This window comes from Manis pentadactyla, chromosome X (genome assembly GCF_030020395.1).
Source record: "Manis pentadactyla isolate mManPen7 chromosome X, mManPen7.hap1, whole genome shotgun sequence".
In the NCBI taxonomy this organism is placed as follows: Eukaryota; Metazoa; Chordata; class Mammalia; order Pholidota; family Manidae; genus Manis; species Manis pentadactyla.
The window spans coordinates 48,248,060-48,265,961 of record NC_080038.1 but is presented as its reverse complement, the minus strand read 5'-3'; the positions used below and the strand labels follow the sequence as shown (position 1 = coordinate 48,265,961).

Sequence of the window (17,902 nt, the reverse complement as noted above, 5' to 3'; positions counted from 1 at the left end):
AACATTTAAAAAAATATGTCCAAATGGAGACTCCTGATCTTTCCCCTAAACCTCTTCCTCCCAGAGCCTTCCCCAGTTTCATTAATGGAAACTTCATCCTTCAAGTTGCTCAAGCTGAAAACCTTGGGAGTCAGCCTTGACTTCTCTTTCTCTTTCTCACACTGTGTATTTCCTTTGTCAGCAAATACTATCAGTTCTCCCTTGAAAATATATCTACTTCTATTTTCACTGCTACTTACCCTGATCAAGACACCAGTATTTCTTGCCTGGATTATTATAACACCTTACTAACTTTTTGGTCTTCTGCTTGCACTCTTCCATCCCCCCTCCTACCCTGCAGTCTATTCTCAATACAGCAGCCAAGTGATCCTTTTAAAGCTGACTCAGATCATGCTATTCTCTATTCAGAATCCTCCAATGACATCATATCATATCAATCACCCAGTCTTTACTGTGGCTTTCAAAGCCCTGAACAATGTCTGGCCTCCTGTACAGCTCTGATCTCATCATACCTTTCGTGCTTGTAGAACCTTTGTACTTCCCTCTACTTGGAATGCCTTTTCCTCCCACATAGCTGTCTCCTCATTCCTTTAGGTGTTCTCAACTGTCATTTTCTCAGAAGCCTTTCCTGATCACCTTATTTAAAATTATATGCATGCAAATACACACACACACATACACACATATTCCCTAGCCCATTCTCTGCTTAGATTTTCTCCATAGCACATCTATACATCTAGCAATACTGCACAGTTTACTTATTTATTCTGTGTTTGACTTCCCTCATCCCATCCCAAGACATGTACCTTAGAATGCAAGCTCCTATTAGGTCAGGGTTCTTACCTTGTTCACTGCTGTAGTCCTTGGGCCTAGACAGTGCCTAGTACACAGCAGGCAGTAAATACTTGTTGAAGGAATGAATGGTACAGACTTTTGCCTAAACAATTTATGTAAAAAGCTCTTAAGTTTATACCTTTTCACTCAGTAATTTTAGGAAGAACTTGTAATTAATAATTGGAAAGTGGACAAAAATCATAACTACATTTTATTGCAGCATTACAAAAACCTTGATCTTACAAATTTCCAAACATTGGGAAAGTAGAGAAAATAATATATAGCAAACAATATAGATTGTAACACCTTTCAGCTCCAAGTTATCAAGATGTTGCCACCCTTGCTGTTTTATTTTTTTTACTGCTTTTGCTAATGTATTTTAAAATAAATAAGACTTTAAGTCGTTTCACTCTCATGTTCTTCAATATGTACCCCTAAAACATATGGGCATTTTCCTACATAAGCACAATGCCATTATTACACCTAACAAAAGTAATGATAATTTCTTGGTATCATCTTAATATCCAGTCCATTTTTGTTTTTTCCTGGTTGTCTCAAAAAGGCCTTTTTTTGGTTAGTTCAAATCAGGACCCAGTCATAGTCCACATTACATTACCTTTGTTAAAAAACAAAATTCAACCACATATATTAGAAGACCTAATTGGTTTTATTAAGCAATTTATGAATCAGGGAAGAACCCATCTAGCAAGGAGAGAAATGCTCAATGAGGTGTGCAAAATGGAAGGTTTTTATAGATGGGAGGGTGGGGCAAAAATTTATTAGCAAAAGAAAAGATTAGAGATTGTTTCAAGTAAGGTCACCTTCCCCTAGGAGGGTGAGGGGGTCTTCCACAGATGACCTCACTAGTGATCAGGGAGTTCCAGGCTGATTGGCTTAAAATTCGACTCCTGGGAGAGACTGCAACAGCAATTAAATTAGGTTGGGCATTAAGGCCTGGTTTGGTGACTTGGCCTAGGAGAAGCAGCCCAGTGTTGGGCCTGTGCTTTTCTTTTTCACACCTTTGATAGCAAAGAATTGGAAGCAGCCAAAATATATCTTGAAAGGAAACTGATTCATTACGGCATTGTCATCAGACAGTGGTTATCTCTGTAGTAGGATTATGAATGATACGATTTTTATCTTCCTTCATACTTTTTGATCTTTTCCAAGTGGTCAGTACTGAGAATTAAGGGGAAAATCATTGTTAAGGTAAAGATTTTAACTACCTGTCAGTGGATTTACCGAATATGAATTCTGTATCTCACCCCTATCTCACACTTTTTCTTAGCGATCCATCTTTGACATCAGTGTTGCTTGATTTCTTGCCTAGGTCCGAGCTCATCAGCTGGTTCTTCCTCCCTGTGATGTGGTGATCAAAGCTGTTTCTGAGTATGTTAGTTCTATCAAAGACCCTTCAAACCTGGATGTGGTTGGGAAGGATGTTTTCAAACAATCTCAGGTAAGCTAGCCTTCACTGTCCTTAAGAGTCACCAGTTTTCTTAGCTTCACCAGTACCACCAACAGATCTGATTTTTTGTGTGTGCTGTCTACCTTCTCTCCTAGTCGTTTGTCTTCTCCACACTTACATATTGGAGTCACACTTTCCTTTAGAAAATTCAACTAATCCTGGCTTGAAAGTGTTCTGTACCTTTTTTCTACTGATTATCAAAGTTATACAAGTTCATTCTGGAAAATTTAGAAAATAAAGAGAAAAAGTCACTTCAAATCACATTACCCAGAAACAACTTGTTATAGTTATCATTCTGGCATATATCCTTCTACTCTTTTATTGTTTCAATGTATATTGTAATATAAAGGAGGACCTGCTTAGTGAGGATAATGGGTGATGAAAAAGACTATTTAAAGAAGTCCACGTAAAAAATCTTTCACTGTTAATGAAAAAAAGGGCTTCACTGGGATTTAGTCTTGCAACGTGAAACTAAAATTTTGGAAAATAAGTTAGTTTTATTTTTAACAATTTATACTTGCACTCTGTTTAAAATTTTAAACTTAAAATTTTATTTTAAATTAACATACAGTAAAAGTGACTTCTGTATATGTGTGTGTACAGGTCTATGAATTTTTAATATATTTGTAGATTTATGTAGTGACCATCAAAAACAGGATGAAAATAGTTGAATCAACCCCAGAATCTCTCATGCTCTTTTTGTAACCACATGCAAACCTACCTTTAAACTCTTGGCAACTGCCAGACTATTCTGTCACTATAGTTATATCTTTTAGAGAACAGCTTATGAGTGGAATCATATAGTGTGTAATCTTTTGAAAATGACATTTTTCATTCAATATAATGCCTTTGAGATTTCTCTGTTCTTCTGATCGTCATGCAGATTTTTGCACATTGTAACTATCAATGATTCATTCCTTTTTATTGCCAAGTAACATACATTGTGTGAATATACCACAATTTGTTTATTGATTTACCCATATAGGATATTTTAGTTGTTCCCAATTTTTGGTGTTTTGAATAGATCTGCAGTAAACATTTGTGTACACATTTTCTATGAACATAAATTTTCATTTTCCTAGTGTAAATACCTAGCTGTGGGAATTCTGGGTCATACAGTATGTATATGTTTACCTTTATAAGACTCTACCAAACCATTTTCTAGAGTGTCTGTTCCATTCCTCAACAGCACTTGTGATTGTCAGTATTTATTTATTTACTTTTTTGGTACCATTAATCTACAATAACATGAAGAACATTATGTTCACTAGACTCCCCCAATCACCAAGTCTCCCCAACAAACCCCATTAAAATCACTGTCCATCAGTGTAGTAAGATACTGTAGAATCACTACGTGTCTTCTCTGTGTTGCACAGCCCTCCCCGGGCACCCCCAACATTATACATGCTAATCGTAACGCCTCCTTTCTTTTTTTCTCCCCCCTTATCCCTCTCTTCCCACCCATCCTCCCAGTCCCTTCCCTTTGGTAACTGTTAGTCCCTTCTTGGGTTCTATGATTCTGCTGCTGTTTTTGTACCTTCAGTTTTTTCTTTGTTCTTATACTCCACATATGAGTGAAATCATTTGGTACTTGTCTTTCTCCGCCTGGCTTATTTCACTGAGCATAATACCCTCTAGATCCATCCATGTTGTTGCAAATGGTAGGATTCGTTTTCTTCTTATGGCTGAATAATATTCCATTGTGTATATGTACCACATCTTCTTTATCCATTCATCTACTGATGGACACTTAGGTTGCTTCCATATCTTGGCTATTGTAAACAGTGCTACGATAAACATAGGGGTATATATGTCTTTTTCAAACTGGGCTGCTGCATTCTTAGGGTAAATTCCCAGAAGTGGAATTCCTGGGTCAAATGGTATTTCTATTTTGAGCTTTTTGAGGAACCTCCATACTGCTTTCCACAATGGCTGAACTAATTTACATTCCCACCAGCAGTGTAGGAGGGTTCCCCTTTCTCCACAACCTCGCCAACATTGTTTGTCTTTTCAATGATAGTGGTCCTTACTGGTGTGAGGTGATATCTCATTGTGATTTTAATTTGCATTTCTCTGATAACTAGCGATGTGCAGCATCTTTTCATGTGTCTGATGGCCATCTGAATTTCTTCTCCGGAGAACTGTCTGTTCAGCAATTCTGCCCATTTTTTAATTGGATTATTTGCTTTTTGTTTCTTGAGGTGCATTAGCCCTTTATATATTTTGGATGTCGACCCTTTATCGGATCTGTCATTTATGAATATATTCTCCCATACTGTAGGATGCCTTTTTGTTCTATTGGTGGTGTCCTTTGCTGTACAGAAGCTTTTTAGCTTGATATAGTCCCACTTGTTCATTTTTGCTTTGTTTCCCTTGCCCAGGGAGATATGTTTATGAAGAAGTCAACTCATGTTTACGCCCAAGAGATTTTTGCCTATGTTTTTTTCTAAGAGTTTTATGGTATCATGACTTAATCAGGTCTTTGATCCGTTTTGAATTTACTTTTGTGTATGGGGTTAGACAGTGATCCAGATTCATTCTCTTACATGTAGCTGTCCAGTTTTACCAACGCCAGCTGTTGAAGAGGCTGTCATTTCCCCATTGTATGTCCATGGCTCCTTTATCATATATTAATTGACCGTATATGTTTGGGTTAATATCTGGACTCTCTGTTCTGTTCCACTGGTTTGTGGCTCTGTTCTTGTGCCAGTACCAAATTCTCTTGATTACTGTGGTTTTGTAGTAGAGCTTGAAGTTGGGAAGCGAGAAGCCCCCTGCTTTATTCTTCATTCTCATGATTGCTTTGCCTATTCGGGGTCTTTTGTGGTTCCATATGAATTTTAAAACTAATTATTCCAGTTTCTTGAAGAATGTTGTTGGTATTTTGATACGCATTGCATTGAATCTGTAGATTGCTTTATGAAGGATGGCCATTTTGACAATAATTCTTCCTAGCCAAGAGCATGGGATGAGTTTCCATTTGTTAGTGTCCTCTTTAATTTCTCTTAAGAGTGTCTTGTAGTTTTCAGGGTATAGGTCTTTTGCTTCCTTGATTAGGTTAATTGCGAGGTATTTTATTCTTTTTGATGCAATTGTGAATGGAATTGTTTTCCTGATTTCTCTTTCTGTTAGTTCATCATTAGTGTATAGGAAGGCAACGGATTTCTGTGTATTAATTTTGTATCCTGCAACTTTACTGAATTCAGATATTAGTTGTGGTAGTTTTGGAATAGATCCTGTAGGGTTTTTTATATACAATACCATGTCATCTGCAAATAGTGACAATTTGACTTCTTCTTTACCAATCTGGATGCCTTGTATTTCTTTGTGTTGTCTGATTGCTGTGGCGAGGACCTGAAGTACTATGTTGAATAACAGTGAGGAGAGTTGGCATCCCTGTCTTGTTCCCGATCTTAGAGGAAAAGCTTTCAGCTTCTTGCTGTTAAGTATGATGTTGGCTGTGGGTTTATCGTATACGTCCTTTATTATGTTGAGTTACTTGCCCTCTATATTCATTTTGTTGAGAGTTTTTATCATGAATGAATGTTGAATTTTGTCGAATGCTTTTTCAGCGTTTATGGAGATTATCATGTGGTTTCTCTCCTTTTTGTTGATGTGGTGGATGATGTTGATGGATTTTTGAATATTGTACCATCCTTGCATCCCTGAGATCAATCCCACTTGATCATGGTGTATGATCCCCTTGATGTATTTTTGAATTCGGTTTGCTAATAGTTTGTTGAGTATTTTTCCATCTATGATCATCAGGGATATTGGTCTGTAATTTTCTTTTTTGGTGGTGTCTTTGCCTGCTTTTGGTATTAGAGTGATGCTGGCTTAATGGAATGAGTTTGGAAGTATTCCCTCCTCTTCTATTTTTTGGAAAACTTTAAAGAGATTGGGTATTATGTCTTCTCTATGTGTCTGATAAACTTCAGCGGTGAGTCCATCTGGTCCAGGAATTTTGTTCTTGGGTAGTTTTTTGATTACCGATTCAATTTCTTTGCTGGTAATTTGTCTCTTTAGATTTTGTGTTTCTTCCTTGGTTTGTCTTGGAAGGTTGTATTTTTCTAGGAAATTGTCCATTTCTTCCATATTTTCCAATTGTTAGCGTATAGATTCTCATAGTATTCTCTAATCATTTTTTGTATTTCTGTGGGGTCCATCGTGATTTTTCCTTTCTTGTATCTGGTTCTGTTCATGTGTGTAGATTATCTTTTTTTCTTAATAAGACTGGCTAGGGGCTTATCTCTTTTATTTATTTATTCAGAGAACCAGCTCTTGGTTTCATTGATTTTTTTCTATTGTTTTATTCTTCTCGATTTTATTTATTTCTTCTCTGATCTTCATTATGTTCCTCCTTCTGCTGCCTTTGGCCCTCATTTGTTCTTCTTTTTCCAGTTTCAATAATTGTGACTTTAAACTATTCATTTGGGATTGTTCTTTGTTCTTTAAGTAGGCCTGGATTGCTATATACTTTCCTCTTTGAACTGCCTTCTCTGTGTCCCACAGAAGTTGGGTCTTTATGCTTTCGTTGTCATTTGTTTCCATATATTACCTGATCTCTGTTTTTAGTTTGGTCATTGATCCATTGATTATTTAGAAGCATGTTGTTAAGCCTCTATGTGTTTGTGAGCCTTTTTGTTTTCTTTGTACAATTTATTTCTACTTTTTTGCCTTTGTAGTCTGAGAAGATGGTTGGTAGAATTTCAGTCTTTTGGAATTTACTGAGGCTCTTTTTGTGGCCCAGTATGTGGTCTCTACTGGAAAATGTTCCATGTGCACTTGAGAAGAATGTGTATCCTGCTGCTTTTGGGTGTAGAGTTCTGTAGATGTCTGTTTCGTCCATCTGTTCTAGTGTGTTGTTCCATGCATCTGTGTCCTTCCTTATTTTCTGTCTGGTGGATCTGTCCTTTGGAGTGAGTGGTGTGTTAAAGTCTCCTAGAACAAATACATTGCATTCTATTTCCTACTTTAATTCTGTTTGTATTTGCATGACATATGTTGGTGCTCCTGTATTTGGTGCATGTATATTTATAATGATTATACCCTCTTGTTGCACTGACCCCTTTATCTTTATGTAATGTCCTTCTTTATCTCTTGTTACTTTCTCTGGTTTGAAGTCTATTTTGTCTGATACAAGTACTGCAACAGCTGCTTTTTTCTCCCTATTGTTTGCATGAAATATCTTTTTCCATCCCTTGACTTTTGGTCTGTGTATGTCTTTGGGTTTGAGGTGAGTCTCTTGTAAGCAGCATGTAGATGGGTCTTGCTTTTTTATCCATTCTGTTACTCTGTGTCTTTTGATAGTTGCATTCAGTCCATTTACATTTAGAGTGATTATTGAAAGATATGTACGTACTGCCATTGCAGGCTTTAGATTCATGGTTACCAAAGGTTTGAGGGTAGCTTCTTTGCTATCTAGCCATATAACTTAACTCTCTTATTGAGCTATTATAAACACAGTCTGATGATTCTTTATTTCTCTCCCTTCTTATTCCTCCTCCTCCATTCTTTATATGTTAGGTGTTTTATTCTGTTCTCTTTTGGGTGTCCTTTGACTGCTTTTGTGAGTAGTTGATTTTATTTTTTTGCCTTTAGTTAGTATTTGGTTGGTCTGCTTTCTTTGGTGATTTTATTTTCTCTAATGACATCTATTTAGTCTTAGGAGGGCTTCCATCTGTAGCAGTCCCTTTAAAATATCTTGTAGAGATGGTTTGTGGGAGGCAAATTCCCTCAACTTTTGTTTGTCTGGGAATTGTTTAATTCCTCCTTCAGATTTAAATGGCAATCGTAATGGATACGGTATTCTTGGTTCAAGGCCCTTCTGTTTCATTACATTAAATATAACATGCCATTGTCTTCTGGCCTGTAAGGTTTCTGTTGAGAGGTCTGATGATAGCCTGATGGGTTTTCCTTTGTAGGTGACCTTTTTTCTCTCTGGCTGCCTTTAAAACTCTGTCCTTGCCTTTGATCTTTGCCATTTTAATTAGTATATGTCTTGGTGTTGTCCTTGGGTCCATTCTGTTGGGAGTTCTGTGGGCCTCCATAGTCTGAGAGACTATTTCCTCCCCCAGTTTGGGGGAGTTTTCAGCAATTATTTCTTCAAAGACACTTTCTGTCCCTTTTTCTCTCTCCTCTTCTGGTACTCCTATAATGTGAATATTGTTTCGTTTGGATTGGTCACAGAGTTCTCTTAATCTTCTTTCATTCCTGGAGATCCTTTTGCCTTTCTCTGCCTCAGCTTCTCTGTATTCCTGTTCTCTGATTTCTATTCCATTAACGGCCTCTTGCACCTCATCTATTCTGCTCTTAAGTCCCTCCAGAGATTATTTTATTTCTGTATTCTCCCTCCCTACTTGCTCCTTTAGCTCTTGTGTATTTCTCTGCAGGTCCATCAGCATTGTTATGACCTTTATTTTGAGTTCTTTTTTCAGGAAGATTGATTAAATCTATCTCCCCAGGCCCTCTCTCAGGGTTTGTATGGGTAATTCTGGACTGGACCAAGTTATTCTGCCTTTTCATGGCAATAGAGGTAGCTGTATGCAGGTAGTACGTCTGTCAACTGGGAGAACAAAGTTGCTTCCTGTTTGCTGTTCGCCTTGCCCTTCTCTGCTGCCTGTGTCGGTTACCCACATTCCTGGAGTACTCTTCGGATTACTTCCCTAAGCTTCCATGTGTGGGGTCACCGTCAGGGTAGCCCAGAGCCCTGTGGGGCATGGTACGTGCGCCTGGTGTGCTCTCCTGTGATTGCAGCACCTCTTCGTGCCTTGCCCCCATTTCTTCTGTTTGTGCCAGGCAGCTGCGTGCTGGCAGCAGCCTTTGGGTCTGGCCTGGGCGTCTGCATGCCGGGAGGAGATTCTGGGAAGCTGCTGGGGGCACGGCTGCTCCAGGGCCGCTCCGCCACCACTGCCACTCGCTCGTGCGCCCACTCCCAGGCCGCTCCCCCGCCGCTGCTCTCTGTCTACTCAGCCGCTGTGTCGGTGGCCGTGCCGGCCAAGGGAACATCTGGCAGGCTGCTTATCGCCATGAGGGCCTTCAGAGCTGCGCTGCTGCCCAGGTGGTTAGGGCACCTGGAGTTCCCCAGGATTCCCAGCTTCTGGGCTGACTGTGCCGGCACGATTCCATCCAGCTGTGAGGTCCCTGCCCCTTTAAGACTTTCAAAAAGCACTCGCTTTTCTTTTGTCCCAGGGGAGCCGGTTGCGTGGTCCCGCTCGCAGATTTTGCTTTTCCGTTTCTCTAATATCCAGCACACCATGCACTGTGTTTCTGCGCTCCTGGTGTGGATTACTAGACCTTGTTTTTTAGCCGTCCTGGGCTCCAACTCCCTCCCCGCTCCAACTCCTTTCCTCCCACCAGTGAGCTGGGGTGGGGGTTGCGCTCGGGTCCTGCCGGGCCGCAGCTTGTATCTTACCCCCTTCGTGTGATGTTAAGTTCTCGCAGATGTAGATGTAGCCTGGCTATTGTACTGTATCCACTGGTCTCTCTTAGTAATAGTTATATTTGTTGTATTTTCAAAAATGTATATGCTTTGGGGAGGAGATTCCACTGCCCTACTCACGCCGCTATCTTGGATCCTCCCTCTGTCAGTATTTTTTTAATAGCCATTCTAATTTATGTGTAGCGCTAGCTCATCATAATTTGAATTTGTATTTCCCAAGTGACTAATGATGAACATTTTTTATGGTGCTTATTTGCCCACCGTGTATCCTCTTTCATGAATTGTCTGTTTATTATCAGTCTTCTGCCCATTTTTCAATTGGTTTATTGTGAGTGTTGAAAGTCCTTTGTCAGATACCTGGTTTGCAAATATTTTCTCCCAGACTTTAGTTTGTCTTTATATTCTTTTAACAGTGTCTTTTGCAAAGAAAAGTTTTAAATTTTTATCAATTTTTATATTTTGTGGATCATGCTTTTGATGTCATTTCTAGGAACTCTTGGCCTAATTGTAGGCATTACAGTATTGTCCTATTTTCTTCTAAAAATTGTATAGTTTCATATTATACAACAAATCATCCATTTCAAGTTTATATTTTATGTAAAGTGTGAGGTGTGTGTGTATGTTTGTATATATATGTCCAATTGTTTCAGCAGAGCTTGTTGAAAGACTGTCCTTTCTCCTCTGAACTCCCTTTCTCAAAATAAGTTGTCCATATTTGTATGGGTTTATTCCTGGACTCTATTCTCTTCAGTTTACCTGTGTGTCTATCCCTTTGCAAATAGCACACTGTCATGAATACTGTAGATTTATGGTAAATCTTAAAATGGTAGTGATTTCCTCCATTTTATCTTCTTTTAAAAATTATTGTGTCTATTTTATTCATTTGTCTTCCCATATAAATTTTATATCAATCTTGTCCAAATCTATTTTTAAAAATCCTGCTGAGATTTTAATTATAATTCCTTTAAATATATTATTGAGTCTTCATGAGTACAACATGCCTCTCCATTTAGGTCGTCTTTGATTTCTTTTATCAACAGTTTTTAGTTTTTAGCATATAAGTCATATACCTTTTTAAAATATTTATACTTAAATGTTTCATATTTGAGGCACCTATTGTAAAAGAAATTGTTCATTTCAATTTCTAATTATTTATTGCTAGTATATAAAAATATGATTTATTTTTGTGTGTGTTGACCTTGTATCCTACAAGCTTTCTAAACTCACTAGTTTTCTGGTACATATTTTGGGGGGGTATTTTCTATGTAGGTAGTCATATTGTCTGTGAATAGGGACAGTTTTATATCTTTCTTTTCCAGTCTGTATGCCGTTTTTACTTAACTGCACTGTCTAGGGTTTTCAAATAGTGTTGAATAGGAGTGCTGAGAGGATATTCTTCTTCCTGATCTTTGGGAAAATGAGCCAGCATTAAGTGTACTATTAGCTATAGGTTTTATAGATGCATGTTATCAGGTTGAGTAAGTCCTCTTCTATTCCTAGTTTACTGAAATATTTTATCATTAATGGGTATAATATGAAATTATACAAGTAATTTTAGATTTTATCTTAGACATTTTTTGCATCAATTGACACTATCATGTAGTTTTTCTTCTTTACTTCACTGATTTTTAAATATCAAACCATCTTTGCATTCCCAAGATGTGGTCAAGGTGTATTGTTCATTCTTTATATTTCTGGATTTGGATTACTAGTACTTTATTGAGTATTTTTGCAATAATCCTGAGGGATATTGGTCTGTAGTTATTTTGTGCTGTCTTTTTCTGGTTTTGATATCAGGGTAATACTGGACTTATAAAATGAGTTGGCAATTACTCCGTCCTCTTCTGTTTTCTGGAAAAGATGTGTAAAATTGGTGTTCTTCATTTCATAGAATTTCCCAGCAATAGTCTGGCATGGATTTCTTTGAGTTTATCCTGTTTAGAGTTTGCTGAGCTTCTTGAATTTCTAAATATGTCTTTCACTAAATTTGAGAACTTTTCAGCTATTATTACTTCAAATAAGTATTCTGTTCCACATTTTCCTTTCCTTCCATGACTACAATAGCAGCAGTGTTTAGACCTTCTGGCATTATACTGTAGATCCTTGAGGCTGTGGTTGGGTTTTTTTTTTTTCCTCTCTTTTTCTCTGTTTTTTACACTATATAATTTCTATTGATTTGTCATCAACTTCACCAACTCTTCCTTGTTCATCTCTCTTCTTCTGTAGAGCCTATCTAGGGAGGTTTTTCTTTAATTTTGGTTACATACTTTTAAGTTCTAAAATTTCCATTTGGTTCTTCTTTAGGAATTATTTTTCTTTGCTGAGACTTTCTCTTTGTTTCAAAAGTGTTCCTCTTACTGTCAAGCATTTTTATAAAGCTGCTTTAAAGTCATTGTCACATAATTCCAATATGTATATCATCTCAGTATTGGCATCTATTGATTGAATTTTTCCATTCAAGTTAAGATTTTCCTGTTTCTGCCCAGGCCAAGTAATTTTAGATTTTATCTTAGACATATTTAATATTATGCTATAAGATTATTGGTCTTGTTTAGTATGATGGGGAATGTTGATTGTTTTGTGTTAGGAGGCAATTGACCCAGTTAGGTTCAGACCACAAGTTCTCACCATCTTTCTGTGGGCTGTGGTTTCAGTGACAGTGCAGTTTTCGAAGCCTTTGCAAATCTCTTTGGATTGGTCTGGTGTGTATGCTATCCAATGACCAGTCTGGTACATGGGCAGTGGTTTATCTCTTCATTTCTCAGTGTTTGTTCTATTGTTTAGTGTCAGATCCATACATGTGCTGCTCCCTCTCTGTGATGTTTTCAGTACTTCCTGGTTCATTGGGCCACTTTTTCAGTGTCAGGATCCAAGCAGCAGGAGGACAAAGAAAAGAAGCATTAAAGGCTCACTCCCACCCTTGTAAGATCACTGCTTCTGTGATTAGAGAGGAAAGTTACCATCATTCAGAGTTTTAGTTTCCTGTTTTTGCCCTATTGCCACTGCCACCACAGGTTTGCTTTGGGCTGGCACACATGAGAACAGAAAAACAAGAAAGAAAGAAAAATTGTGTGTTTCCATTACACTTTCTTGAGTTTTCAGTGACCCCCATTTCCCACTCTTCAGTCAGAACTGGAGAATGTTTCTCCTGGTGCTTTCTCTGTCCACATCAATGGATGCTTCCAGATTTCAGGTGGCATTGTGTCCACACCAGGAGGTACTAGAGGAAAAAGAAATGCCAAATTCATCCTTGGTTCATGGTACTTTAAATTTTCGTCTTCTTCCCCAATGCTCCTTCTACTGTTTAGTTTTCAGAGTTCTTTAATTAGCTGTTCCTAGTTTTTCTAACTACCTTTGGTTGGAACAAGGGAATGTGTGCGTATTCCATCTTACCAAGGATAAAATCAGTGCTTGGTTTGGGGGCATAAGTTTTCCTAACAAAATTTTGTAATACGACAATCTGTTATTATATTAAACTTCTAGTGCAATCATACAGAGGGTTGTTTTTTATAAAAAGTATACTTGGGTTTTATTTGCCATAAGGACTTATATTCTTTTGGTATTCAAACCATTCTCTTTTTAAGTGCCTCTCCTGACATCATCTTTCTTAATTCTCTCTTCCACCGTTGTTAAACACTAACTCTACTAGATTTTTCCTTGGCTATGTCATTCGTCCATGGCTTGTAGCATGATGTGAGTAGTTCTCCATCATTTTCCTTGACTTTAGGATATCCTCACCTTTATGACAGATATGATCATTCACCTTGTTGATTTGCACTTTTTAGCTGTTTGTATGAGACAATTAAGAAGATTCTGACCCCCAAAGAGAGAAATTGACATCTTGGGTAGAGAGAGATACTAGTTAGTATTAAGTGGGGATACAGTTTAGATGGAGAATACATTTTCCTTCCAATATTTTTTATTGTGGTAAAGTACATAGAACACAAAATTTACCATCTTAATGATTTTAAGTGTACAGTTCAGTGGTATTAAATACATTCATAATGTTCTGTGGCCATCACCATTATCCATCTCCATAACTTTTTCATCTTGTAAAACTGAAACTCTGTACCCATTAAATAGTAACTCTCCTTTCCCCCACTGCCAAGCAGCCCCTGGCAACCACCATTCTGCTTTCTGTCTCTATAATTTTGACATTAAATACTTCATATAAATGGAATCATACGGTATTTGGCTTTTTGTGGTTGGCTTATTTCACTTAGCATAATGTCCTCAAGGTTCATTCATGCTGTAGTAGCATGTGTTAGAATTTCCTTCCTTTTTATGGCTGAATAATATTCCATCATGTATAGATGGAGGGAAAAAGTTATAACTTCAGTTCAGTGGTGAATATGTTTAATGTTACAACTTTCACTTCACTTTGTAGCTTCATGAATTTTGGTACTTAGATAATCACTATTCTTAATAACAAGGATCCTCTTTTTCACTTAAAAAAGAAAAGAACAGACAAAGAAAAAGCCTTTGCTTGCAATTCCACCCTGAATATTTTACAATGTTTCCTTGTCTCCTCTATAAGTATGTCTTGATGTGGTGGTCATCTCTGTGTAAAAATTTTTAACCTGCTTTTTTCACTTAACATTTCTTAAACCATTTTTCATTGTTGTTGGGTATAATTGTCATAAACATCATTTTATGAAATAATGAACTTCAGTAGACAAGGCTCTATGCTACACACTAGGATATAAATGTGAGTTATCTGTTCTTTGACCTCACAGAACTTAGGTTAAATGGGGAGGCAGAAGCAGATACATAAGTATTACAAAGAAAAAAATACAATAAAAGTTTCATGAAAGTGGTGCTTCTTGAAGAGTAAATGTTTACCTGTCAGGGCATGGAACACGTGATACATTGAGGGAAGTATACGTAGCGCAGTATTTCATTTCATGACCCATTTCAGTGGGTCATGGATCTGTACTCACTAACATTGAATAGTTTACAAGACATATTGTTAAGTACAAAAAAGCAAGTTGAAAAACAGTATGATGATGTGATTTCATTTATGTGAAAAAAGCAAAACTGTATTCGTATAGATACATATATGTGTATAAACATAGCAGAAGTTATAACAAGACATACCAAACTGGTAACAGTGGTCACTTCTAGTAAAGGGAGTGAGTGCAGAAGTAGAAATATTAAGGAAGACTCTGTGTATGGCATGTATCTTCTAGGAGATAGTTTTTATTTGTGTTGTTAAATATAATAAGGAAATCATATATAAATAGTGGAACCTTAGTACAATGGAATGTTATTAGATCTCGTTTCGTAAGTCAGTAATTTGCAAACATTCCTTAGATTTGGAACCCTTTTTCCAAACAATTTTGTTAAGTCAAATTTTTGAGAGAGTGATTTTGCTTCTAAGTGAGGCTAGAAGATCTGGAGATCTTGATTTCTGTGTACATGTGAATACATGCATGCACACAGAGATCTGAAATGCTGTATAGATCCTGGGGTGTTAACAAGTACAAACTGAAAGATAAAATTATGTTTTAAATTTTCTCTCTTTTGATTATATATTTTAATGTTTTTATAAGAAGCAAATGTTTGTTACAGCTAGATGATTTTTTTTGTAGAAAAAACTCAACCCTGGGGCTATATGGTGAATGGGGTGCTCTCATGCACTGGTAATGAGAACGTAACTCTATTTTAGAAAGGGATTTAGTATCATGTGTCAAAGATCTTTGAAAATGACCATATCCCTTGACCTAGTAATTCCACATTTATGCCCTATGAAATACCCGAGAAACTTAGGTAAAAATACCTATCAGCATTATTTGTAATGAGAAATCAGAAATAACTTTAATATCTTATATTCCATTTGATGAAATATTATGAAAAATTATATTCAAGAGGACTTTAATATTATATAGGAAAAGGCTTGATAAGGGAAAGCCCCTTTTTATTCAGCCCCAACCCCAGAGAGATAATAGTATTTTCACTTTTCTTGCCAAAGGTTAGTTTTGCTTCTACTTGAACTTTATATGTACTCTTTGGTATCTCTTCTTTCACTCAGTATAACATCTTTGAGATTATCCATATTGTTGTTGTGTCAGTACTTTGTTCTTTTTAATCACTGTATAGTATTCCATTGTTTGAGTATACCCCGATTTATCCATTCTTGTGTAGATTTACATTTGAGTTGTTTCCAGTTTGGGACTATAAAGCTGTTTTTAGCATTCTTGTTTGCATATTCTGGGTGACATTTGTACTCCTTTATCCTGAGTAAATATTTAGGAGTAGGATTGCTGTGCCATGTGGTATTATATGTTTACCTTTATAGGAAACTGTCAAACTGTTTTCCAAACTGTACCAATATACATTCCCACAAGCAAAGTTACTCCATATCCTTACCAATGCTTGATATTTATCGTCATTACTTTTAACCATCTTGGTTGGAAATATAGTGCCCCTGTTTGTGGTTTTTATATATGTTTAAGTGCTTTTGGTTTCAGTGTTCATATCTTTGGAACCAATAATTCCACTTTTGGGGCATTTTCCTAAGGACATAATCTGGAATCTAGAAATAACTTATGTGTACTTATATGTTCTTTGCTGCCTAACTTAAAATAAGCAAATGTGAGAAACAACCTAAATATCAGGTATTAGGGAAGTAGTTACATGATTTATGATACATTTATAATGAAAAAATATACAGCCACTTACAATTATCTTACAATAAAGCAGGACACAAAATTGTGCATAGAGTATGGTATCAACTGTAGAAAAATATGTGTATTAAAATAGGCCAGTGACACTTCAACCAGTAAAGTTTATTTTTAAAAATACTGGAAGCAAACACACCAAAATATCTTTGGGTGGTGATACTGTGTAACTTTTTTCCCCCTAATCCTTAGGTATTTTTTCTAATGATCATATGACCATTTAAAAATATTACAAAATGTAAGTAAACTTTATTTTTAGATTTAATTTTTTTAAGTATTCCGGATTTTATGTTTTGTAATGCTTTTTGCCTACCTCACTTTTTCTGCAATGTGAAAAATTGCTCTTTTGGGTTTCTTTAAATATTTTATTTCTGCCACTGTTTTGACTCTCAAATATAAATTGCATAAAAAGGCACTCTCATGTTGTTTCTTCTTCTGAACATCTGATGTTCCAACATCCAGTCTAGGACAGAAGATAAAATTGAGCGATTTAAGAAAGCAGTTGAGTACTATTCAGTCACAACCAAAATCTCTTCGCTGCCAGTGGGTCCTTCCTCCTTTCCAGGTAAGGCTTCTGTCTGACCCCAGGCTACTTTGTCCATAGGGAAAACTGAGTCCCTCAGGAATTCCTGAGCCAGAGTAGCATCACTTGTTTGTATTGTGTTCTAGAAGTCATACCTATTTGGTAGACATTCTTTTTCTGATTTCCAGATAAAAAGTGAGCTGACATCAGGCAGGACCCTGATTTGTCAAATTTATAGATGGGGTCCAGTGCTGTCTCCTTAAGTTTGGGCTCCTTGTGGCACTGACCTCCATGGTGACCTGGTTTGTATAAAATAACCCTTTCTTTGGGGTCAGACCTAAGTTTGAATTCCACCTCTGCTGTTTACTAGCTGTGTGATCTTGACAAGTCACATTTGTATAAAATGTGGCTCATGATTCCTACTTTATAGGATGTTATCAGATAAAATAGTTTATATAAGATTCCAGGCATGGCACATAGCTGCTGTTCAATAAATTATAACTTATTTATTAATAATTTTCAAGTGATATAGGGTTAGCAGAATGCAACATGGTAGAATTATTGGGATTGACTTAAGCATAGCACTTTCTCTTGACTTCAGGTTTTCGGAATAATCGGCTTGGAAATCCTTCCCTTCCACGAAATCAAATGGGCAGTATCTCTGCTGGAAAGCCAATGGTAATATCTTTTAAGATACCTGAGATCATTTGTTAGCATTAAACTCACATTGGTTACTGATTTTTATAATCTTAGTTAAGGAGTTGGGGTGATTCAATGTTATCAAAGTGTTGAGGTTGTATATACCTATGTCACTTTCTTAACTTGAGGCTGACATACTGGGGCAATGTGAAGGTTGATTAGCTAATGGCAGATAATGGTTTTCTAAGAGATGTAGGTTGGTCCATCGTCCTGGAGATTTCTGTCAATATATCACTATTACGATTATTTCTGTTATT

General features: G+C 36.8%; 1 protein-coding gene across 1 annotated transcript in view; it reads left to right on the top strand.

Annotated features, from left to right (window-relative positions):
- FAM120C (family with sequence similarity 120 member C) overlaps nt 1-17,902 on the top strand; it is a 147,323-nt gene that overhangs the window by 59,170 nt on the left and 70,251 nt on the right. The window contains exons 4-6 of the mRNA XM_036930844.2: nt 2,165-2,293; nt 16,886-16,988; nt 17,548-17,624. Coding sequence (XP_036786739.2) covers nt 2,165-2,293; nt 16,886-16,988; nt 17,548-17,624 — 309 coding nt within the window. The remainder of the gene's footprint in view (nt 1-2,164; nt 2,294-16,885; nt 16,989-17,547; nt 17,625-17,902) is intronic.